This window comes from Spermophilus citellus (genome assembly GCF_964194105.1).
Source record: "Spermophilus citellus genome assembly, chromosome: 16".
Classification (NCBI taxonomy): Eukaryota; Metazoa; Chordata; class Mammalia; order Rodentia; family Sciuridae; genus Spermophilus; species Spermophilus citellus.
Genome location: NC_138196.1, coordinates 86,500,050 through 86,523,564, shown reverse-complemented (window position 1 = coordinate 86,523,564; position 23,515 = coordinate 86,500,050). Strand labels below are relative to the sequence as shown.

General features: G+C 57.9%; 1 protein-coding gene across 9 annotated transcripts in view; it reads left to right on the top strand.

Moving 5' to 3' along the window:
• The window catches only part of ARHGEF10 (Rho guanine nucleotide exchange factor 10), a 147,199-nt gene that overhangs the window by 10,148 nt on the left and 113,536 nt on the right, over window positions 1–23,515 (top strand). For 8 of the 9 annotated variants that reach the window (XM_081269103.1, XM_081269102.1, XM_081269106.1 and 5 more), the window contains 7 exons: window positions 6,046–6,206; window positions 8,946–9,101; window positions 9,430–9,717; window positions 12,108–12,174; window positions 14,673–14,749; window positions 16,610–16,666; window positions 21,874–22,037. In XM_081269103.1, coding sequence (XP_081125229.1) covers window positions 6,170–6,206; window positions 8,946–9,101; window positions 9,430–9,717; window positions 12,108–12,174; window positions 14,673–14,749; window positions 16,610–16,666; window positions 21,874–22,037 — 846 coding nt within the window. In that variant the 5' untranslated portion in view covers window positions 6,046–6,169. The remainder of the gene's footprint in view (window positions 1–6,045; window positions 6,207–8,945; window positions 9,102–9,429; window positions 9,718–12,107; window positions 12,175–14,672; window positions 14,750–16,609; window positions 16,667–21,873; window positions 22,038–23,515) is intronic. The other variant, XM_081269100.1, reaches the window with a different exon arrangement.

The window sequence follows — 23,515 nt, the reverse complement described above, 5'->3', positions numbered from 1 at the left end:
TGTAGGGGGTCTGGTCCTGCAGGGGTGGCTGTAGGGGGTCTGGTCCTGCAGGGGTGGCTGTAGGGGGTCTGGTCCTGCAGGGGTGGCTGTAGGGGGTCTGGTCCTGCAGGGGTGGCTGTAGGGGGTCTGGTCCTGCAGGGGTGGCTGTAGGGGGTCTGGTCCTGCAGGGGTGGCTGTAGGGGGTCTGGTCCTGCAGGGGTGGCTGTAGGGGGTCTGGTCCTGCAGGGGTGGCTGTAGGGGGTCTGGTCCTGCAGGGGTGGCTGTAGGGGGTCTGGTCCTGCAGGAGTGGCTGTAGGGGGTCTGGTCCTGCAGGGGTGGCTGTAGGGTCTGGTCCTGCAGGAGTGGCTGTAGGGGGTCTGGTCCTGTAGGGGTGGCTGTAGGGTCTGGTCCTGTAGGGGTGGCTGTAGGGGGTCTGGTCCTGCAGGAGTGGCTGTAGGGTCTGGTCCTGCAGGAGTGGCTGTAGGGGGTCTGGTCCTGCAGGAGTGGCTGTAGGGTCTGGTCCTGTAGGGGTGGCTGTAGGGGGTCTGGTCCTGCAGGGGTGGCTGTAGGGGGTCTGGTCCTGCAGGGGTGGCTGTAGGGGGTCTGGTCCTGCAGGGGTGGCTGTAGGGGGTCTGGTCCTGTAGGGGTGGCTGTAGGGTCTGGTCCTGCAGGAGTGGCTGTAGGGGCTCTGGTCCTGCAGGGGTGGCTGTAGGGGGTCTGGTCCTGCAGGGGTGGCTGTAGGGGGTCTGGTCCTGTAGGGGTGGCTGTAGGGGGTCTGGTCCTGTAGGGGTGGCTGTAGGGGGTCTGGTCCTGCAGGAGTGGCTGTAGGGGGTCTGGTCCTGCAGGAGTGGCTGTAGGGGGTCTGGTCCTGTAGGGGTGGCTGTAGGGTCTGGTCCTGCAGGGGTGGCTGTAGGGGGTCTGGTCCTGCAGGGGTGGCTGTAGGGGGTCTGGTCCTGCAGGGGTGGCTGTAGGGGGTCTGGTCCTGCAGGGGTGGCTATAGGGGGTCTGGTCCTGCAGGGGTGGCTGTAGGGTCTGGTCCTGCAGGGGTGGCTGTAGGGGGTCTGGTCCTGCAGGGGTGGCTGTAGGGGGTCTGGTCCTGCAGGGGTGGCTGTAGGGGGTCTGGTCCTGTAGGGGTGGCTGTAGGGGGTCTGGTCCTGCAGGAGTGGCTGTAGGGTCTGGTCCTGCAGGAGTGGCTGTAGGGGGTCTGGTCCTGCAGGGGTGGCTGTAGGGGGTCTGGTCCTGCAGGGGTGGCTGTAGGGTCTGGTCCTGCAGGAGTGGCTGTAGGGGGTCTGGTCCTGTAGGGGTGGCTGTAGGGTCTGGTCCTGTAGGGGTGGCTGTAGGGGGTCTGGTCCTGCAGGAGTGGCTGTAGGGGGTCTGGTCCTGCAGGAGTGGCTGTAGGGGGTCTGGTCCTGCAGGAGTGGCTGTAGGGTCTGGTCCTGCAGGGGTGGCTGTAGGGGGTCTGGTCCTGCAGGAGTGGCTGTAGGGGGTCTGGTCCTGTAGGAGTGGCTGTAGGGTCTGGTCCTGTAGGAGTGGTTGTAGGGGTCTGGTCTTGTAGTAGTGGTATCAGGGGGTATGATCCTGGGCTCTGGTAGCCCTTGGGAAGGCAGCTGCCCCAGCACATGGCTAGCCCTTTGAAGCTGCACCTTGAGGGATGTGGCTGCTTGCTGTCCCTCCTGGAGTGGGTGCAGGCTCTGATGCAGAGACCACCTGGAGTCCCTGAGTGACCTGTCCACACAGCCACACAGTAGCTCTGACACGCTAGGCTTCTCTAGTCCTGGAGAAGAGTGACTGTGGAAAGCATGTTTGGATTTTCAGTTTTTGTAAGCATTCTGTCTGCTTGTGCCCGTGGACAGTGAGAGGAATGTCCACTGTCTTTCTCTGCAGTGGGGTGGGCTGAGCACCCTGTACTTACGTCTGCACCCCCTCATGGATTCTTTATGGGTACAGAGCCTTCCCAGCAGGCAGCCAGGTTTTGCTCAGCCACCGAGAACCCGTGGGTGTTGCAGCAGCACATGCTCCTGACCCACTTCCGGGCTCTCTGCTCCCTGGCTGCCTCCTCTTAAACCTGGAGAGGGCCGGTCCTGAGCCTTTCCTGAGCCTCCCTCTGCCCAGGGACTGCCGAGTATGGACGGCCATGGATCTGCCTCTGGTGGGACTCTAGTGTGACGTGTGGTGTCGACTCACGAGGTCTCCGTGAGCTCTCACCTTTGAAGGGCTGAGGGGCCAGGAGGCTCAGGGTACGCAGGTCTTGTGTTTGTCGCATGAATCTGGCAGAGCATTCTGAAGCAGGCACAACACCTGTGCTACCAGATATGGTGCTCCTGCCAGCCTGCCAGAAGTGGGATGGCCACGTCAGCGGCCCAGCTGCAGCAGAGGACACAGGCTGGGTGGGTCAGATCCTTGTCTGACCAGGAACAGTGACCAGACAGAGCCTCCAGCCCCTTTGCCCTCTGCTCAGTGAGGGCCTCGGCCAGGGGATTCCAGAAGGGCTGTGCACATGGGCTCATGCCCAGTTTCCTGAGGTCTCTGGCTGCGGTCTTTCCTATTTGCCTGAATGCAGCAGCTCTTGCCCAATACCACCACTGGGGTGGTGATCAGGGGCCTTCACCAACTCGGGTGGGTGGCCATGCTGGCCAGAGGCAGTTGTATGAAAGGGAGCACAATGTTTGAACACAAAAGGCTGAGGCAGTCTGTTAGTGTCTGGGCTCTTTAACTGACCGTTTCTACTTTTGTTTAAAACCACAATCCAAATGTACAATGAGATCTTTCATTAAGATGCTTAAATTGGACGATGACAGCAGTCATGAAAACAAAGCTGGGCAGCCGAGGCTGGTCTTGCTCACGCTGCACGCAGGTCAGACACAGGGTGCTTTGAAAGCAGACCCTGGGCTCTGCCTGGCGTCAGTCTGTCTCACCTGCTCGCAGCAGGCAGAGCTCCTGCCCAGTGCTCCAGTGAGGACCACCTCCACCCGAGGGCCAGCCCCAGAAGCCCCTGCTCCGGGGTGCAGTGTCCAGGGGCACTCACATGCAGGAGAAGGTCTGGAGCCCTGGCTCATCTGTTTGACACACTGTCTGGGATGCCGGGAGTGGGTAGCAGTCCTGATAGCCGCTGACAGCCAGGGAGCCACAGGCCTGCTGCGGGCCCTCTGGCCTCAGGGGAATGGCAGAGAGTTGTGTGGGTAAAGTGGCCTGGTGTGTGTGAAGCCCCAGTTCAGCTGACGGGTGTAAGTGCTGTGTGAGTGCGAGCCAGTGTGACTTCAGAGAACAGGTGTTGCTGGAAGACTCGGGTGTTTATTCTTTTTTCATCCTGCTCATACCGGTCACACTGGTGAGATGGGTTGGCTTGACCCTTTTTCCAGGTGTTCTGGGCAGAAAAACAGAGCATCAGTGAGGCCAGACCCACGCAGCACGGTTAGGAAATGTTTAGCCAAAGCGAGGGCACACCGGGCCCCTGTAAGACACAGAGAGCCTTGTGGCTGCCAGCAGTGGGCCAGCGTGCCCACCTTCTGTCTTGAGCAGATGCAGGCGGAGCGTGCTTGCTTTCTCTGCTGACAGGAAGACCTAGAGAAGAGCAACCCATGCTGTGCGACTCTGCGGACCTTGGCGCTCAGTCTGCTGAGGCGAGCCCTGGCAAGGGCAGGCTGAGCACCAAGGTCCGCAGAGTCGCACAGCAAAGCTCGGGTCACCGCAGGCTGAGCTGGTCTCTGTCCCATGCCCTCCTAGGCGGGTGATTCAGCCTCAGCCATCACTGGGCAGTGCTGCGCCGGGGCAGCCGCCTCTCCTGTGGCAGTGTCTGGAGATGCCTGTGTCTCTTTCCCAGTTTCTCTGGACTAGAGTTCAAGGACATTCACTGATGGCCCTCTCTGTCCTGTTCCTGAGGCCTTGGCCCTCTGGAGGATGGGCCCGGGGCCTGGGCCCAGTGGGAGCCACCGTGCCGTTCCGTGCCCCTTTCCTTACACATCCCAACTGTTCTGCAGCTGCACGGGCATCATGCGAGCAGCCCGATGCGGTGTTCCATGAAACGCGGGAGCCCGTAGGCTCTGTGGGACCTGGGCTGGCCTTCCAGCACCTCCTTCTTCTCCTGGCTATGCAGACTGCCCTCAGCCTCAGAGGCGCGGGGTCACCAGGCCTGCCTCCCATAGTCCAGTCCTGTCCACTCTGCTTCCCTGCCCTGCGCCCTCCCTGGGAGAAGCTGGAGGAAGCCTGTGGCCGTGTCAGCCCAGAATGCAGTGCGCTGCTGTGCTTGGTTGGGGGCTCTCGTGTGCACCTGCGTGTGTGCAGGGCGAGTCGATTCTGTCTCAGAACCGTGGGTTTCTGCAGCACAGCAGGTGTGCCCTTGGCTGGACTGGCACTACAGCAGCCCTTTGCCTGCCCTCACTTACATCCCTGTGCAGCTGCAGGCAGTGTCCGCGTTGCTCAGCTTCTCTCTGAGGACCCTTCTGTGGCCCTCCCAACTGTGGCCCAGCCTTGAGCCTAAGCACGCCTGCCTTAGACGGGAAAGCAGGTCCGTTTCCTACCACTGGCATGAGCTCCTTTGCCCCTTCTGTGGATGTCCTCAGTGTCCAGCATGTAGAGTCCAGGTGTGGCTGGAGGGCCTGGCGCAGAGCAGCAGGAACTGCAGCAGTGACCACTCCTGTCCGCCACCGTGAGCAGCAGTGGCAGCTGGCACGTGCGTGCCCAGCACTGACGAGGCTCCTATTCTCATCCCTGCACCATGTTTCACCTGCAGCATGCTGGGAGGTGGACACTTTTGCCGCCCACCAGTTCCAGGTGTAGCAGCTGGCTGCACCATCTCAGAACTTGCCAGGTCTCACCTGGCATGTGGACAGCAGATTCTGCCCCAGCCTCTGGGCTCTGAGGCTCCGCGTCATACACCTGCCCTTGTATGGCCTGGGTAGGTCCTTTGAACTTTCTGAGCTGTTGCATCTTCATTTGAGGCAGAACCCCCTTGTTGGGGCGATGCTGTGACTGGGTTCCTCCCAAGTGAGGCCACTGCTCCCAGCAGCTTCCCGGCACCTGTGGAGCTGCGAGTGTTGGTGAAGGAGGGACATGGGAACTGAGACTCCAGATGCCAGTGAGGAGGGCCAGCTGCTCACACAGGGTGTGCAGCTCTGGGCCAGGTCCTGGCAGCTTCTCAATGCCCATGAGGGTGTCAGGGAAAGTTGGGTAAGGGGAGCATGGGGCAGAGGGTGGCTGCTCCTGCTGGGTGCCCCTGGAGCCCTCCGCGTCTCAGTGGATGAGAGCCTTCGTGGCACTGCCAGCTCATCTTAGTTTGAGAACACATTGGCTTTCTCCGGAAAGTACCACATTTTGTTAATTAATTTGGCTAAAATAATTGGCTGGGCTTAGGTGGTTGCAGACGAAGTCCAAGGCTATGCCCGCTGGCAGCCCAGGGCTTTTCCAGGCCTGTTTTCTGTGCGGAGCACGTGAAGCCAGTGATGGCCTTGGGTAGGCAGCTGGCGGTGGAGGAGGCGCTGGGGGCAGGCGTCGCCGTCCGTCTGTCGCATCCGTTGTTCCTGACGTGGGAACGGAAGCAGTTGGCTTTTCCTCAACCCTCTGTCCCTGTCTGAAGCCAGGTGGGTGCGGGGAAGTCTCCTGTGAGTCAGTGGACAGGATGTCCTCCTCTGGAGCTAGGAGCCAGCCTTCTCATGAGTTCTGGGTGTCACCCTGTTTTAGATCCAGGCACGTGGGATTGTCCTAGCCAAGAGACTGGTTACTTGTCCCTCAAGGAAGCTTAGAAAACTGTCAGCTGCACCTTAATCCTGATAGTTCTTTACTCAGAACTGCTAAGTGTTAGTTGAAGGAAGAGGAAGCACACATTTGGCTTATGTGCTGATTTTTCCCTTCAGAACCCTGAATGAACTTAAGCAAAGACTTTCGGAGGTGTTGGCTGGCAGGGATCTGCCCAGTGGTCCCAGCTGTGAGGCTACCTGCTGGCTGCGATTCAGGGTGACCCGAGGAGAAGTCGCGCTGACTGAGAACCCTCTCTTGGGTTTGGTTTGCAGCCAGTAGGGGATGAGTTCTTTAACCCCAGCTGCAAGTGACAGCTGTGTTTCCTCCTTACAGGGCCATCAGGCCATCACTACAAGCCCTGCACATGGTGAGAAAGTGACATCTGCCTAGCCAGCATGTGACGGGTGGTGTCTCCACTTCCTGCAGGGGCTTCTGTTCCCTGACCAAGCCACAGAGCATGGACCAGCAAGAGGGCCCTCCTCCTGCTCCCACAGGTGCGTGGCCTCCACAGGGGTGTCCAGGAGCCCTGGGGCACTAGGGGCTCTTCCTGAACACTCTGTGCTCTGGAATTACGAGGCTGCTCCTGACAGGGGCGAGTGGTGGGGGAGACGAGGGTGAGAGTGTCTCAGGGAGAATGATGAGGTGCTTGCTGGGGCTCAGAGGGGATATGAACTTTGAGGGTCCCAGCTCTTAGGCCAGTGCACTTGGGGTGCACCAGTGAGCCTCTTGCACCAGGCTTGCCTGTCCTGGGCATCTCAGCTTCCTGCAAGGTGTTCCGTCCCCCACCCAAGCTGACTGATGTGGAAGGGAAAGGGCTTCCTGTTCAGAGGCCACGTCCACGTGCAGGCCCAGTGGCCAGGGCCAACGTTCCACCACTAGAACACAGCCTCTCCAGGCACTTGGAACGGGGTCCAGGGAGTCCTCTCCTGCTTCCTTTCTCTGGGGCAACTCAGGGCTAAGCATGGATCTCTTCTGTCCATCCACACCAGGTACAGCCTTCTTATCATCTCGCCAGAGCCGTCTGCCCAGATGCCCATGGCAGGGAAGGCTGGCCCCAGCCCCGTGGTGGACCCTAACATTTCTGTAGCAGGCATCCCCAGGGCTTCCTGTTCTTGTGAAACCTGGGCTGTGGGGCAGGTGGGGCAAAGCTGTGCGGGCATTCTTCCACCCTGCGCTGCCCGCCATACGGACCTCTGGCCCTGGTTATGCTCATCCAGAAGCTCTGTAGGCAGAGCTGCCCCCAAGTGAGCAGGGCCCCAGAGACACCGAGCCAACTGTGGTGTGGTGAACTGCCCAGAGTGTCCAGTGGGAGGAGAGGCCCCCAGAGAACTGTCAGGTGCCACTGTTTGCAGGAGCTCCTGCTGAGTGGGGGACTGACCCCTGAGGATCATCTGGAGCTGGAGGACCCAGGAGGCATGGGATGTGGGAATGGGTGCCTAGAGGCCGGTTCTGCGGCTGCTCTGGCCTCTGGCGGGTCTCACCTGTGTGGGCCTCAGCTGTGGGAGCCCTGGCCTTTCAGCCATGATGCCCAGGCTTGTACTTTTGTATGAGATATGAAGGAGACAGTTACAGTTTTGGGGGAGACTATAAACACAAGACAGCTTCAGGAAGGACAGATGGAGCAGCGCCTCTTCCAGCCTTGCCACAGGGCTGAGCAAGGCAGTGTCTGCAGCGTTCCCAGCATCCAGGCTGGCAGCGGCCCACGAGCAGCTCAGACAGCCACCTGAGACGTGTAAAGAAATCATCTCGGAAGATGCTTTGGGGTATTTCAGAAAGCAAAACTCAGTTCCTGATTTTAAAGTCACACTACCAGCAAGAGCTGTCTCTAATTAATACTAAAATTCTGCCACAGATGATGTTTCAGAAAAAGAAATCATACTATCGCTATATTAACCTCAGTTCATGAAGACCCAGGGACTGAATGCCTCTTGATGTGGCAAGCTCAGGAGGAAGGGCTCAGCTCTCCTGAGAGCAGCTACCGCGCTCTCGCCCTGGTCACCCAGCCCAGGGCCCCAGGCCAGGACCTCCTCGGAAGCCCTGGGCATGGCAGACCCAGTCTTGTGCATAGCACCGTGAGGCCCAGCCTGCCTGAGTTTGGGTCAGAGCAGCCTCGGGTGGAGGTAGCCAGAGCTGGAGCCACGTGGAGACAGAGTATGGCCCACAGCACGGGGGCACGGGGGCACGGGGGCTGCTCTCAGGTCCTTGGGGACAAGCAGAAGGCCTTGGCTGGGACAAGGGCTGAGGCCTCAGCCAGTGCAGGGAGAGCATGGGCCAAATGGGGCCAGACCCGGCCTGAGCAGCACCCATCAGTGTCCAGCTGGGGTGCGGCGTCTTCAGCACGGGGTCCCTGCCTTTAGATTGTTGCTTTTCTTTTTTCCCTTCTTCCCTCCCCTCCCCCTCCCCCTCTCCCCCTTTCCCTCTTCCCTTCCCTCCTTCTATTCCTTCCTCTCTCCCTTCCCTTCCTCCTCCTCTCCCTCCCTCCTCTCCCTCTGGTCTCCCCTCCCCTCTCCCCTTCTTCCTTTTCCTTCCCCTCTTCCCTCCCCTTCTCCCCCTTCCTTTCTCCTTTCTCCCTCCCCTCCTCTTCCTCTCTTCCCTCCTCACCCCTCCCTTCTCTCCCTCTTCCCTCCTCCCCTCCTCCTTTCCTCTCCTCCCTTCTTCTCCCCTCCCCTCCCCTCCTTTCCCCTCTCCTCCTCCCTCCCTCCTCTCCCTCTCTCCGTCCTCTCCTCCTCCCCTCCCTTCCTCCTCTCCCTCTCTCCTTCCTCTCCTCCTCCCCTCCTCCTCCCTCCCCCTCCCTCCCCTCCTCCCTCCTCTCTCCCCTCCTCCCCCCTTCCTCCTCTCCCTCTCCTTCCTCTCTTCCTCCCCTTCCTTCCTCCCCTCTTCCCTTCCCTCCCCCCTCCCCCTCCCTTCCCCCCCTCCTCCACCCTCTCCTCTTTCCTCTAGCCTCCCTTGGCCATTGAGTATTCCATGGTCCTTTCTATGTTTTACTTCCAGAAGCTCCTGAGTAGTGCAGGGTCGGCCTGGGCTTCCCTTCTGTCCTTCTCTCTTTGCTTGGGCCCCAGGCCCTCCTGGGCATGAAGTAGACTGTCTTCCTCTTTGGAATGCTCTGGCTGCTGGCCTTGCTCCTGCTTCCCAGGAGGGAAGTGCCCCGTGGTCTCTGTCCTTGTTCAGGAAGGTGCAAGCCCTTGTGCCAAGAATAACGGTTAACCTGGTAATTCATACTTCTTAAATTTTAGAAAATGAAGTGAAATATGATGCTAATAACAACGAGGAGGAGGAGGGGGAGCAGTTCGATTTTGACAGTGGAGATGAAGTTCCGGAAGCAGACCGACAAGCCCCGGCAGATGCTGGGGCCCAGGGCCAGGAGGCAGGTGAAGCCTCCTCCCCTGCTGGTGAGTCCCACTTGCCTTTCTTCACAGCGTGGCCCTGCGGGGAGTCACCCAGGTTTTCCGTCTTCAAGGCTACAGGCCTGGGCTGGCTCACTGAGCAGGGGCTGCTGAGCCCGAGCTGTGGTCCAGGGTCAGCCACCAGGCTGTGTCCATCTCACCTGTCCCAGAGGGGGTGTGGAGCCCAGTTCTGCAGTGTGCTGCATGGACTGTGGTCTCCTATATCCATCTGGACATGCCAGGCATATGCTGCGTGCCCAGGCCTTCCTGGCCCGCACACGGAGGGCACCCGCCTGCCCTTGAGTGCTCTGACAGGTGACCTTCCGCCCTCCAGGAGGCGAAAACGGGACCAGCACAGAAGCCGAGGCAGTGGCAGAACCTGCCCCCCTTGCGGTCCCAGCCAGAGTGAACCCCTATTCGGTCATCGACATCACGCCATTCCAGGAGGACCAGCCGCCGCCCTCCGACCTGAGCGCCGAGGAGGAAGCCGTGGGTCTGCAGGTGCCCAGCGGGTACTCGGTGCCCGTGCCCTGCGGCTACGCTGTCCCCTGCAGCCTACCCCTGCTGCAGCCAGCCTACTGCAGCCCCGCCATCATCCGCACGGAGTCTGCGGAGGAGGAAGGTACTGCGCCTGCTCCCTGGCACAGCAGGGCGTGCTGTCTTCCCTTCCCCACCTTAGTCACCCCCCTGCTCATAGGGTGGGATCAGTGCTCTCTTCCACAAGGCACAGATAAGGAGGGCTTTGAAATCGAGGCTGAGCCTGCGAGTCTGGCCTCTGAAGACCAGGGAGCCATAGGTGACCTCTGGCAGTGCCACCACGCCCCACACCTCCTCTGGCACTCACTGTTCCGCTGCTGACTGGATTTACGTGTGTCCTGATACACCTGTCTACCCACAAACCAGCGTCCTCTGAGTTGTTGTCCAGCTGTTTCATTCTCAGTGAGGAGGGGTGAGGAGGGAAGGAGAGACAAGGGCACACTCTGCCTGGGAGCTGTCTCCCTGCCCGGCAGCAGGCCTGCAGTGGAGGCCCGGAGATGCTCCAGAGCTGGCCACACCAGTGAGGTGCAAAAAGAGACCTTGGGGAGAGGCCTAGACCCCACAGCCATGCCAGGGTGTGCAGCAAGGCACTGGGGATGACAGGTGTTCACCCATCTCTCCAGCCTGTGTCCTCAGTTCTGGGGTGGGGGCAGTCAGTCTCTGCCTTCCTCTCTACCCAGAGCGCAGAAGCTGCGAGGGTCTCGAGAGGCTGGGCTGAGTTAGCTAGAGATGGCCTTCTCACAACGTGAGCGGCATATGAGAGTGGCCCAGGTGTGAGTCGCAGTTGTGCTCTTGTGGGGAGTTTGGCAGAGATCCTTTTCTTTCTAGTTAGCAGCAATTTAAGAGAAACACCTTCCTTAAAGAAAGCTCTTGATTCTGGAAACCACAGAGGGCTCGTAGGAGAGGTGTCTTCTGCCTGTCTTTGTTCTGCAGTGGGCCACGAGCCATGGTCTGTCCTTGGTCTGTAACCACGAAGCTGGCCCGTCTGCAGACCAGGGAGTGTGTCATGGAGACTTTCACTTAAGAAAATGTGCTCCTTTTATAGTGCTCTGCTTGTATTTAAGTTGTTTGGTTATTTAGCGATTGAACATCATTTAAAGTAGCTTAAAAATCACTCAGCATAATCTTAAAACAACTGCTGATTATTTTTACTGTCAACCAAGAGCCTGTAATAAAGTCATGTTGTGGTCAATTCTGCCGTGAGTCTTGGAGCCGAGGAACAAGGCCGTTTGTGTTTATCTTTTGAAGAGAGATGAACACTCTGACCTCTTTCCAAGGAGGGTTGGTCTTGGGCAGGTCCAAAGCCTGCTTGCCTTTCAGCTTCTGGTGCCAGGATTCTGCCCTGGAGATGGGGACCGCTGTGACCCTTAGGATTGTCTTGGGACACTGTGCTAGCCTGGCCCCTTCCCACACCGGGCCCTGGCCTGCTGTCCAAGGCCATCCTGAAGGCCTCTGAGACAGGTGCTGCTTTGGTTCCCTGGTTGTCTTCTGCCAGCAGAGCGCTCGCAGTGCCCTGTGTGGTGAGCATGCTCCCGTGGCCCCTGCCCCACATCAGAGCTCTTGTGTTCTGGAGGACACCCAACTTGCACTTTCCTTCTTGAAAGGAGGATCCGAGCCGGGAACTGCAACCTTCTGGGGGTGGGACATGTGGAAGCCCCTGCAGTGAGAAGTTGGGTGGGAGCAGGCTGGGAGGCCTGCCTGAGCTCCCGCAGCACTGGGCACAGAGGCCTGCTTCTGTGGCCTGGAAGTCCTGCCTGCTGTGTGCAGTTCCTTGCCCTGCACCTGTGCCTGTGCTGTGTGGCAGCAGCCCTGTGCCTGGACTCTGCCTTCATCTGTGGAGTCACCAAGCTGGCTGAGCTCTCTTGGCCTTTGAGTCAGCCATCCAGCAGCTGACTGGGAATGGTGGCTTACCCATCAGTGAGTCCCTTTTGAGGGCTCTGTGTGGACAGTGGAGACTCATTTCTCTTGCTGGCACCTGATTGGCTGTTCGTCAGCCGTCTTCTCATGTAGGATGGCCTTTGCCATGATTTCCGCTCTCAACACCCACACAGGGCTGAGAGGAGGATGCCTGGTGGAGCCCAGGCGCCTGAGTCGGCCCTGTGCAGAGTGAGGGCATGAGTGTGTGTGCATAAGGCTGGACCCACATCACGCTTTCTCCCCTGAGGGCCATCTGCATTGGTCCATAGATGCCCCTGCAAATAAATCAGATTGTAAATTCCCACGGACACTGGAGCTAGAGGGTCGTGTGCTTCGACCTGCAGCCTGATCTGTCTGCACCTCCGTGTGCTTTGTTTGTTCTGTGTCATGACCCCATGCTGAGCACATTTGGCCTAGGAACTGGAGGTTCTTAAGCCTCCCAGCCATCTTTATGGTGCCATAAGCCTGTGGTGAGAAGGAGCTGTGGACTCATCATGAGAGGAGAATGATGACCGCTCACACACTCTGGGATGTAAAGCATGGGTTCTTCTTTCCCAGCAGGAGCTCTGGAGGTTGCTGAGGACCACCAGCCTGCTTCTCCAAGTTCTGCAGACCCTCCACTCAGGTAGGTCGCTGTATTATCCTGAGGCCCTGCCTGCTCAGGTGGGCCGCGTGCACTGACCCCATGTGCCCGGTGCCCGCCCTTCCCTCAGCCTCCTGCTGCCCACGGCCCGGCCCCCTTCCTGCCTCAGGCCCCTCCAAGTGCTGCAGGCCTCCCTCAGGCCAGTGCGTGGTCACCAGGTGCCTTACCCACGTGGGGCCACCCAGCTGCCCCAGGGTGATGGGCTGTGGGCCTGGGCAGGGCTGTGCTGTCTTCAGCATGGCTTGTTCTCCCCTTCAGGGTTCAGGGTTGAAGGACCTCAGACCTGGAGCCTCCCACAGACAGGCTTCTGGGGAGAAAGACTGTCAAGACCCCCACCCACTGCCAGTGCAGGCTGGTTCAGGAAGCCTGCCTGGAACCCGTGACCCATAAGTCACTGTGAGAGGGCGGGGCTCGCACCCCAGCAGCCTGAGGCTCACCAGGAGGCGGGATCTTCCTGAAGGGGAGGAGCCAGGAGGCGGGGTCTTCCTGGAGGGGAGGAGCCAAGAGGTGGGATCTTCCTGAAGGGGAGGAACCAGGAGGCGGGATCTTCCTGAGGGGAGGAGCCCAGAGGCGGGGTCTTCCTGAAGGGGAGGAACCTGGAGGCGGGATCTTCCTGAGGGGAGGAGCCCAGAGGCGGGGTCTTCCTGAAGGGGAGGAACCAGGAGGCGGGATCTTCCTGAGGGGAGGAGCCCAGAGGCGGGGTCTTCCTGAAGGGGAGGAACCAGGAGGTGGGATCTTCCTGAAGGGGAGGAGCCCAGAGGCGGGGTCTTCCTGAAGGGGAGGAACCAGGAGGTGGGATCTTCTGGAAGGGGAGGAGCCAAGAGGCGGGGTCTTCCTGAAGGGGAGGAACCAGGAGGTGGGATCTTCCTGAAGGGGAGGAGCCAAGAGGCGGGGTCTTCCTGAAGGGGAGGAGCCCAGAGGTGGGATCTTCCTGAAGGGGAGGAACCAGGAGGCGGGATCTTCCTGAGGGGAGGAGCCCAGAGGCGGGGTCTTCCTGAAGGGGAGGAACCAGGAGGTGGGATCTTCTGGAAGGGGAGGAGCCAAGAGGCGGGGTCTTCCTGAAGGGGAGGAACCAGGAGGTGGGATCTTCCTGAAGGGGAGGAGCCAAGAGGCGGGGTCTTCCTGAAGGGGAGGAACCAGGAGGTGGGATCTTCTGGAAGGGGAGGAGCCAAGAGGCGGGGTCTTCCTGAATGGGAGGAGCCAGAACGGAGCCCACAGAAGGGGGGGTTTCCAGAGCGCAAGACTTTTAAACACGGAAATGCTCAGAATGGTTTAAAATACCTTTCCTGCTTGCTTCAGGATTTTGCTTACTTTTTAAATCGACCCTTTTAAAGGTGTATCCTCACACTTGAAAGGTGCAGTGACCCTCCTTTCTCGGTGTGGGCTGCGCTGGAGCAGCAGGACCTGGCTCCCGTCCCTGCGCAGCCCTGAGGCGGGCTGTGCAGTGCACCCTGGGGCTCTGCAGCCCCCACGGTCTCCCTTCTGCAGTTCCAGGTCTCCTCAGTCACACACAGTGCTAAGTACTAAGCAAACAACTTAGAAATGAGCCAGTCGTACGTGTTACACGGCACGCTTCCGAGTAGCATGATTGAGGTCCCTTCCTTCAGCATGCCGGCCAGTCACGCAGGAGAAGCTGTGTGCAAAGATCCCAGGCCCCTGCACCGTCAGGCGGCCACTGGGGCCCTGGAGATGTCCTGGGGCGTGTGCCTGACAGCTGTATGGTGTTGTGACGGAAGCCTTCAGTCTTGTCCTCAGAGTCTTGCAGCTATCGTTAGAGCTTTCAGTAAAACAGTGTCTGCTGTGGCCCCGCCCGTGTCACTCTCTGGCAAGGCACCTTGCCTCTCCATGGCCTGGCTCCTGGCACTCTGCTCCTCTGTGTCTGGATGCTGGCCCTGTCCCAGTCCCCTCTTTCCTCTGGGCCTGTTAGGCTGCTGCAGTTTCCCCTTAGAAGTGCCAGCAGAATGCACGTGTCCTGGGCCTGGCACCCTGGTGTTCCTTTTGTCAGCAGCGGTGCCTTGAAGCTGTCCCCTTAGGTTCTCCAGTGGGTCTGATCGGAGTGTTGCAGTGGCTTCCTGTGGCCCAGGACAGGATACAAGTCCCTGTCGGGCCCTGTGACTCACCCATGGGCTAGGGTGGCCTTGTGTCTCTCTGACCCTGACCGGTAGTGGGGGTGAAGGTTTAGGCCTTGTACCCCCAGCGTCATGTGCAGCATGGTGCAGACCTGGAGGCGAGTCGGGCCTTCTGGCAGGGACTGCATTTGTCTTGTGTCCTGTGGTGCTAGTCCTGTTGCTGCGTGCAGAGGTGGTCGAGAGCACTTGCTGACAAGTCGGGATGAATTTGGGCATGGGATTTCTGTAGAGTCATATCAGGGAAACCACAGTTAGTAGGCCCAGCTGGGCACACGCGGGCACAGGGCGGGTGCTCACTCCTCTGAGGTGGGGTGCTTCTGTGGGTTCTGATTTCATGGTGCTTTCTTTCAGTGGTGATCAAGACAGCCGAGGTGGCAGCGCCCTTGCCCAATGGGCAGCAGACCCTGCCAACACAGCATGGATGGAGAGTGAGTATCCTGAGCCCTCTCTTTGGTCAGATCAGAAGCTTTAACATTTCTCACTTATTTAAAGCGTAGGAATGTCCCTAGGTTCCCTGACAGGCCGTCGTTTCTACAGGTGATCACATCTGGCACTTGCCACCTCTCCGTTGCACCTCTTGGTATGGACTTTGGTTGGGAAACTAACGTGTTGACTTGCAGCCCTGTTGGCCACTCTGCTGGGATGGCAAGGCATTCCTGCTGGCAATTCCTAGGAGCCACTTTGTCCTGGACGGTTTTGACTAGAGGTGGCAGTGGTTCAGCCAGCCATGGACAGATTGCAATTCCACATGTGGTTTGATGTCCCAGGATGAGGCCCTTCCCTTCGTTCAGCATGCCCGCCAGCATGCCACATCTAGCACACGTTTTAGCTAGATTCATTTCTTTAATTTTTAACGAAAAGTAAAGATTGCTTTTTGATTATGCCTTCTCTGACCCACTGGTCCTCTGACGCTTGCACATCGACTTGGGGGAAACCTCGGCAGCTGCTGCTGAGCACTGGATTACCTCCTGCAAATCCTCACACTGCTCTGCTCATGACTTTGCAGAACACAGATCCTGGCTTAACTAGCTGGTTCTGCCAGGAGCTGCTGAATCATGATCATCGCAGAATTAAATCATCATCTGGCTCTTTGCTGGTGGTTTTATTTCCAATGCAAAATCTTCCCCAGTTCCTCCTGTTACTCACTTACACAGTCCAGTTAATTAGAAGAGTTATACTTGAAAGGTAGTGCTGTGAACAAGTGTCCTTCACCCCTGTCTCAGAAAGGGGCAGTGTTTGCTGGGGCTGCAGTTGTAGTGCCCTCGTGACCCTGAGCTCACCAGTGACAGCAGCTGCCATGTTCCCAGCTCTGGGCAGCGATGGCAGGGTGCAGGGGGAGCTTCTGCTCGTGTCCTGTACAGGGAGCCCTCACCTGGGTTTTCCTACGGGAAGACTTGGCAGTTGGAGTGGTCCTTTATAGAGAATGGAACACTGATAAGTGAGTGAGTGTTTTAGAAAAGTAACCCAGGCTGGGTGCATGGCCATGCCTGTAATCCCAGCAGCTCAGGAGGCTGAAACAGGAGATCACAGTTTAAAGCCAGCCTCAGCAAAAGCAAGGTACTAAGCACCTCAGTGAGACCCTGTCTCTAAAGAAAATACAAAATAGGGCTGGGGATGTGGCTCAGTAGTCGAGTGCCCCTGAGTTCAATCCCTGGTACCCACTCTGCAGCCCGCCATCCCCCGCTTCAAAAAAAAAAAAAGTAATAGCAAGGTCCTTCTGTGAAACAGACACTTTTCAGTCAATGCCAAGGTCACTGCTGCTCTGACAAGGCCGTCTTATACAGCATGTACCATGTGGCCTGTGCTGCCTGCTCCTGAGGAAACTCACCTTCACGGAGCAGGAGTGGTGCACGAGGTGCCAGCTGAGACATTCGTCCCCCACGAGTACCTTGCAAGCACCGTGGGGCCGTCGGTCATGTCAATGCTTTCCTGTTTTACATGGCACAAGTGGTTCCCCCTTTATTTCCAAAACTCTGGACGTCACTTTTGTACTTTGTGCATTAGAAGGCTTTACGGCCACAGTCTTGTGCAGAGGTGAATAATTGAACACAGGTCATAGGACAGGTCACCTGTTGTGGCCTTCCACAGCTTGTCCACAGAGTGGCATCTCTCATTCCAAACAAAAGAGTCCTCCCCAACCGCAGTGCTTGTCCCGTGGTGGGCCAAAAAAGCCCACTAAAGTGGCTTTTCAAGCCAGTGTGGCTTCTCAGGGGACAGTGGGCTTGGGAGCTCTAGGTGCCTGTGGTTCCTTCAGGGTGGCCCTTACAGCTTCTTCCCTTTTGTTGCAGATCCAGAGGAAGCCATTTATGATGATGTGCCCAGGGAGAATTCAGACTCGGAACCAGGTTTGCTCTTTCTGGACCTGAGCTTAGCAGTCTTTCCCTCTGGGTGCGGAGGGGCTCCTGAGCATGCACACAACCCCGGGGCCGGGTGCATGTGTGTCTGTGTTCACATTCCACATGTGGTAGAACACTGGTGTGCATGCACATATGTGTGGACAGCACGTGAAGCAGGAGTGAAAGATGTGGATGGTAGGAACAAAGACATCAGACCCTTGGTGGCCAAGAAGCCCCAGCCTGTGTCTGAAGATGACATCAGTGGGAAAATGGGGAGAATCAGGATTGGGTGGCATCACTAAGAATTTTCTAGGGTTATAGGAAGACGTAAATTCTCAGAAATACCGACTCAACCCAGGATTAGTTAAATGTCAGTCCATACTAGGCTAATGCCGCAGAGCGGAGCCCCAGATCCAGTGGGAACATGCAGGGCGGCTGGGACCGCAGCCCACGGCGGATCTGCAGTTAGGACCTAGGGGGACAGCCCTCTCCATCTGGGAGACAGCACCAGGGAGTGAGGGAGTAGCCGCTCTCTGAACCTGGACTTGCAGATTCCTTCAAGAAGGAAGATCTGCCGGCCACAGCCTGGGGAGCTTACCCCCTTGTGGATGCTGAGGACATACTTAATGTCAGGCTTCTGAGGACGCAGTGCTGAGCCTAGAGGAAAGTGAGGGGAAGAAGAGGTCGAGGCGCATGTGTAGCCTTGCAAGCCCAGGGCCACCCATAACGGTGGCAGTTCCGTGGGGCTCAGCCCTGGGTGGCCCTGGGCTGGGAGGGCGCTGCTGCACCAAGCCCTGAGGCCACTTTTACAGCTGGCTGGGCTCCTTGGTTGCCTCCTTTCGCTTTGTGGCCTGTGAGGGTCCAGTGTGTTTCATGGGTGACTGCTAAGAGAGTGAAATGCAGTGTGAAATGACAAACCGTCATTCTGGCTAAAGGTAGAAGTGTAAGTTAAGAAAGAGTAGCAGTGGTCTGAGAAAGACTGCAGAAGTCCAGACATTGGTTCTCACGGAAAACGGGAGTCGGATCCAGTTGCCAGTGGGAGAAGTCCTCAGAGGGATAAAATGGAGAGCTGTGTCTCTCGTGAGAGAGAGAGAGGGATGCAGAGGATCTGAAGTAACTGGTAGGAAAAGAAATGCCCGGGCTCTGTGAGGCGGCTACTGGGGCCGCTGTGGAGCACCGTCGCGGGTCTGCAGTGCTGAGCCCGGGTTTCCTGACGGCATAGCCCCAGGATACCTAGAGCCCACTCTGACCTGGTTCCATCACTGTAGGAGGGGCAGCCCTCCCCTGTGGAAGGACCCGGGATGCAGGGCCAGTGAGCGTAGAAGGTGAGTCTGAGGGACAGAAAGGACGCACGGAGCCCTGGAGCGAGTTCCCAGTGTGCCACAAAGAAGAACAGTGTCAGAGAATTGCTGTTTAGGTCTCCTCCCTGGGTACCAGTCCAATAAGATGGGTAAAAACCACAGACATTTGGGAATTATCAATCACTACTCTGCTACTTGTGGTCAGTTTGAAAACAATGAAAATCAGAAGTAATTTGACTTGAATAATTTAGAAATGTGTAGGGTAGATTTAAGATAATAAAGCTCTCTACATAATAGCATATGTTAAAAATGGATTGCAAAGTCCTGAGTCTGGGTATAGTCCAGTCACAAGAACAGACAGCAGAGTACACTAAGGATGGTGGGAGGGAGGAAAGAAGATACCGGAAAGTGATAAAACAGAATGACACAGCAGCAGGGTTTCAGCAGAGCCCAGGCAGTCCTTGGAAAAGTAGAGACAGGCCCGCCCTGGTGGTGCCCTCAGGGGGAGAAGCGGAGAAGGGGAGCAGGGGGAAGACTGTAGAAGACCCAGAGTGTAGGTGCAGCATGTATTTGAAGAAGCCATAGCTTTTCCTCGATAAATTAAAACCCTTAAGTTACGTTTTTCTGTAAGAGTCAGCTGTATCTGAAATTGAAAGCATTAATCTGCAATAACCGAGGATGCTGAATCCATGGCTTGGCTCACATGCAGAACAGTCCCCAGACACAGAGCTGGCCCATGAGCTGCAGGAACGAGCGACCCTCCAGGGCACCCTGTTCCTGTGATGGCAGACGGGCGAGGCTCTAAACTCAAGATGTAGTGTAAACTTGCAAACCCCTCCCTCGAAATCTGGGTGTCCCAGATAAGACAGGAAATGAGTCCAGTGGTGTCCCAGAAAAAAGCAGAATCCCACTTAGCCCGGTGGGTGTGTCCTGGGAGTCGGGTCCTTTCTACAGGGTGAGGGCAAACGCACTTCAGTGGCTGTGGGGAAGACGACAGGAGAAGGGGCCTTTCCCAGCCTGACCAGGAATGTGTTCCTGAAATCCGTCAGACTTCTCAGAGGTGGAGTGTCGGATACTCATTAGTTCATCCATTTCTGGAGTGCCTGGGGCTTGTCCACCCCAGAGGAGCTGTGCCCCCCTCGGGATTCCCCTGCAGGCCAACAGTCCCACCTGGGCCTCTTGATAAGGGCAATTGCCTGGAGCAGGTGATTTATGTAAGTGCAAATAAGGGGGGCCCCCAGCTCATTGCCTACAGGCCAGCTCATCTACCTGGTAGGGTCACTGGCCCTGCCAGGTAGCCTGTGCCCTGGGTCTTCCAGGAGGTGGCTGCCAGGGATGGCTGTGGTCCTGGTTGCCCGTGCCCCCTTTGTGAGGATAGCACTGCAGAGAGTTGATGCTCAGGGACCAACTCCCCTGGTTCTCCTTTGCAAGGAAATTCTGCTCACAAACCTTCCCCAAACCTTGTGGCTGTGGGAGCCAAGTGTCTTCGTGTCTTTTTCAAGGTCTGGAAGTATCTTGTTCCTGATGGTCCTCTGAGGTCAGCATGACACTTCCCTGGCCAGGATCATGCTGCCCACTGGAGCTGATGCTCTTTGCCTCGAGTGTCCTGCTGGCCCCCCAGGTTTTGAAGAACACTTGGTATTTCCTGGGTAGTGGCTCACGTCTGTTTCAGCCCTTTGGGCCACTGTGACAGAGTGCAGTAGCCTAGGTGTCTTAGAGACCCGAGGCATCGCTTGTGTGCAGGTTGGTGTCAGGGCCCGCTCCCTGGTTGCACTCTGCCTTCTCCCTGCGTCCTCTACGGAGGAGGCAGGCTGCCCCTGGGTCTCCCTACGAAGGGCCCTGACCGCATGCTGAGAACTCTGCCCTCAGGATCACCTGCTGACGCCATGGCAGTGGGGATGCGGTGCCCACACGTGAGGCTTGGCATGAACAGTCAGGCCATGCTTGAGAACCTGTGGCCCCCGCAGGTGGACCTCCAGAAACTCATGGCCCAGGGCCCAGCCCGACTGGTAAAGGGCAAGAGGTGGGGAGGCTCAGGAAGCACAGCGCAGATGAGCCCAGACAGGCTGAGTGTGGACTGGGCAGTGTCCAGCCACGGGCACGGGTCAGCGCTGGTGGTGCCCGTGTCCTTCGGGACAGCACCAGCAGGAGTGACCTGTGCTGACCTGGAGGACCGAGGCTGGTCAGCTAGATGGTCAGCAGTCACTTCTGCCTCTAGTGAGACCAGTGAGGCCTCCGGGCAGGTGTCTGGGTAGGCAGCAGGCGTGCCCGCCACCCTGTGCCTTTTCACCCGTTCAGAGTTCCACGCTCCCGTGTCTCTGAATGAAGCCGATGCAGTGAGCTCGGAGACTCCCTCCTTGGACTCCGAGTCCCAGGGCCAGGCGCCTCATGGCTCTAGGACAGCTGCCCTTGTGCCCAGGTTCCTCCTAGAGTCTACCTGGTGGCGTTGGCCTGGCCAGCATGTGCGAGGGCACTGAGGGGCTCAGTAGAATCTTGGAGCCACAGAGGCCACCCCCTGCCGGCTCCTCAAGCTGTGCAGCTGCTGTGTATACCTAGATCCCTCCTGGACTTGTGGCCCAGCAGGCCCTGGGCTGCGGCTGGAGGGACGGGCGGGCAGGCGCTGTGGGGGCTGGGTTCAGTCCTCAGTTTTGGAAACCGTGAGTCGGAACCCAGGAATTGCAGAGGGTAGATGTTCACGTCGTCATCCACCCTCCAGCGGAGCAAGCCCTGACCTGTGGGAGGCGAAGGAGCCCTGGGGAAGGATCTGGAACTTCCCGGGATTTAAAGTGGCCATTTCCAGCAGAGGCAGACGCTGCCTTCCCCCTGAGGAGTGTGTTCCTCCTGTTCAGGGTTCTTACTCCAAGTTTTACCGCAGTGAAGGACTGAGGTTGCGCGGTAGAGGTCGTAGAGATACGGATTTATCTTGATGCAGGAAATGCCATCTTCCAGGTAGACTGCCCTGAGGTGACCGTCTAAGCAGAAGGCTGCCTTCCGTCCTTTGTCCTGGGTAAACTTCAGCCTCATGCAGAGCCACGTGTGCCCCCGAGACGCACAGTTGGGATCAGGAAGGCATGTGTTTGGGGTCTGAGGACGTCCTCTGTCCTCCCGGAGCCCTGGAGCCAGCGGCCACCACTGTGGGGGAGCACCTCGCTGTCCTGCTGATGCCGCTTGTTAGTGGGAATCGTGGCGTCCTGGCACCTGCTGGGAGGAGGCTTGCTCTCGTGGGCATCAGGCCTTGGCCCACTGTAGGAGGCACCGCTCAGCTTCATCCACAGGACACATGCCGTGGGTGGCCCTTGGGGTTTTAACAGAGAGCTCCTTGTCATCGTACTTGGTGACATAAATATGACATGTCTTCACTCGTTCTGAAATGACCTATGTGAAGAAGGCATTTAAATACACTAGCAGATTATAAGTTTTATCACCATTTTTAGCATAAAAGCAAACTGTACAGTTGTTTGAAGCAAGTGCACTGTGTCGGTGCTTCAGTATTTCATCTGCGTAGAGGAAATCAGCAGCTGTTTGTCACCCCTCCTCCTAGCCACCCAGCCAGCATCTGCCGTCTCTCTGCCCACCTGCCATCTGCCCATCATCGAGCTGTCTGTCATCTTTCTATGCTGTCTGTACTTCCCTGTGACTTTCCTTCATGGAAAGTTTGCTGTTGCTAACAAGTTACTTGGTGTCATTGTGGGGGGCTCCCACAGAGCAACATCCCTGGGAAACGGATGGGGTTGGGGACCTATGAGAACCACCGAGGAGCTGCCCAGTGGAGGAGCCTCTAAGTGGTGCCTTTCCAAGAAGCGTGTCGGGCACTGGGATGTGTCCCGCCCCTGGGCTAGATGGCGAGGTAAAATCACGGCCAGGCTGGTGTGCTGCCTCTCCATTTTAATGTTGTCTTGGTGTTTGTGCACTCAGATGAAATGATTTATGACGACGTGGAGAACGGAGATGAAGGTGGAAACAGTTCTCTGGAGTATGGGTGGAGTTCGAGTGAATTTGAAAGCTACGAAGAGCAGAGTGACTCAGAATGCAGGAACGGAGTCCCCAGGCCCTTCCTGCGCAGCAGCCACAAGAAGCAGGTAGGTGTGGGTCTGGCTTGGGTGGCTGTCCCCCCATCGGCACATGCACGGGCTGTGAGATGTGGATTTTATTCACAGGGCACTTATGGGATTGTTTTTAAGACCTCGACATTCAGTTTGGGGAGAACATGAGGTATCTTTGCGTGGGGTGAATGATCATAGGTAATTGGGACATTACACCTTCTTAAGCTCCATCGCTGAAAGGACCCCAGGCAGGCTCCCTGTCCAGGCGTTGTGTGGGTCCTGGTGGTGCTCTGTGGCTCCTGCTTGCTGGGTGTGCCAGGCCCACGCAGCCGGTGGCCTGACGGGTGCCGCTCTGTGTCCTTCAGTGGAGTCCTGAGAGCCCGTGTCTCCCCACAGGCAGAAGGACGCGGGACGTGTGGAGGGATGAGTCCCGGCGTCCCAGGCGGCCTGAGACGACCTTTTCCTAAGGAGAGTTTTAAATGTTTTTGTGGAAATCCTACAGGTGGGGTCCAGCGAGGAACTTGGAGCCCTCCAGGAGTGAACTCCAGAGCTGGTGGGGCTGTGCGTGGCTGCAGCCTCCTCCCCGAGGCTCCTCTGCAGTGAGGCCTTTACCATGGGTGGGGGCCCAGTTTTTGTTGGTGGGGGTCTTCTGGCCAGGTGTGGGAGGGTCTCTGGGTACCAGTGTGTCCAGTCCCACATACCAGGGTGTGGTCACCAGGCAGGCCACAGGCGGCCCTGCTCTGAGGCTGGACACCTTTGTCCTGTGACTAGTGGCCGTGGCCAGGTTTGTCCCGCTCCCCAGTGACCCCACGACCAGAGGCCGCGTTCTGGATGCGGTTCCCGTCTCTGTGGCTGGCAGGTTACAGGGCTGCTTGGAGCTGTTGTGTTCTCTGAACTCGAGTTGTGAGCGTGGTCAGCTCAGCTGCTCAGGTTTGTTACCAGGCTCCTTCTAGACACCGGGGCAGCACGGGGCTGGGTCAGACCTTCCTGACGGCCGCTGTGGTTTCAAGAGCAGTTCTCGGGTGTAGCATTCAAGGTGGCCTGGAGCACACGAGGGAAACACTTGGTTCTGTCCTGTGGCTTACGTGGCAGCTGGGCCCGTTGGGCATCGCGCGACCGCTCTGCCCTCCGAGGGGACTGTGTTCCCACTCGAGCCCCCAGCACACCAGCAAGGATGTCAGAGAGGGTGCAGTGACTGGGCAGCCCTTCCCTGCTTGGAGGAGCATGCGGGGCCGCACGGGCCTGGCCTGTGGACGTGGAGTCCTGCGAGGCAGCCAAACTGGGTTTCCTGCCAGGAGTACCAGGTGGGGTGTGCACAGGCAGATCAGGTCTCTAGCCTATGAGTTTATATTTTAAAACTGCCAGAGTAAAACGATGAGTGGTGGGGAGTCAGGAGGCATCTCAGGCTTTGGTTAAACACGGTCACAGTTTCTCTGGTGGACATGAGAAACGCCCCCAGAGGAGCAGAGGGCTTGGGGGTGTGCATTTGAGATGCTGGTCAGTGCAAAAGAGCC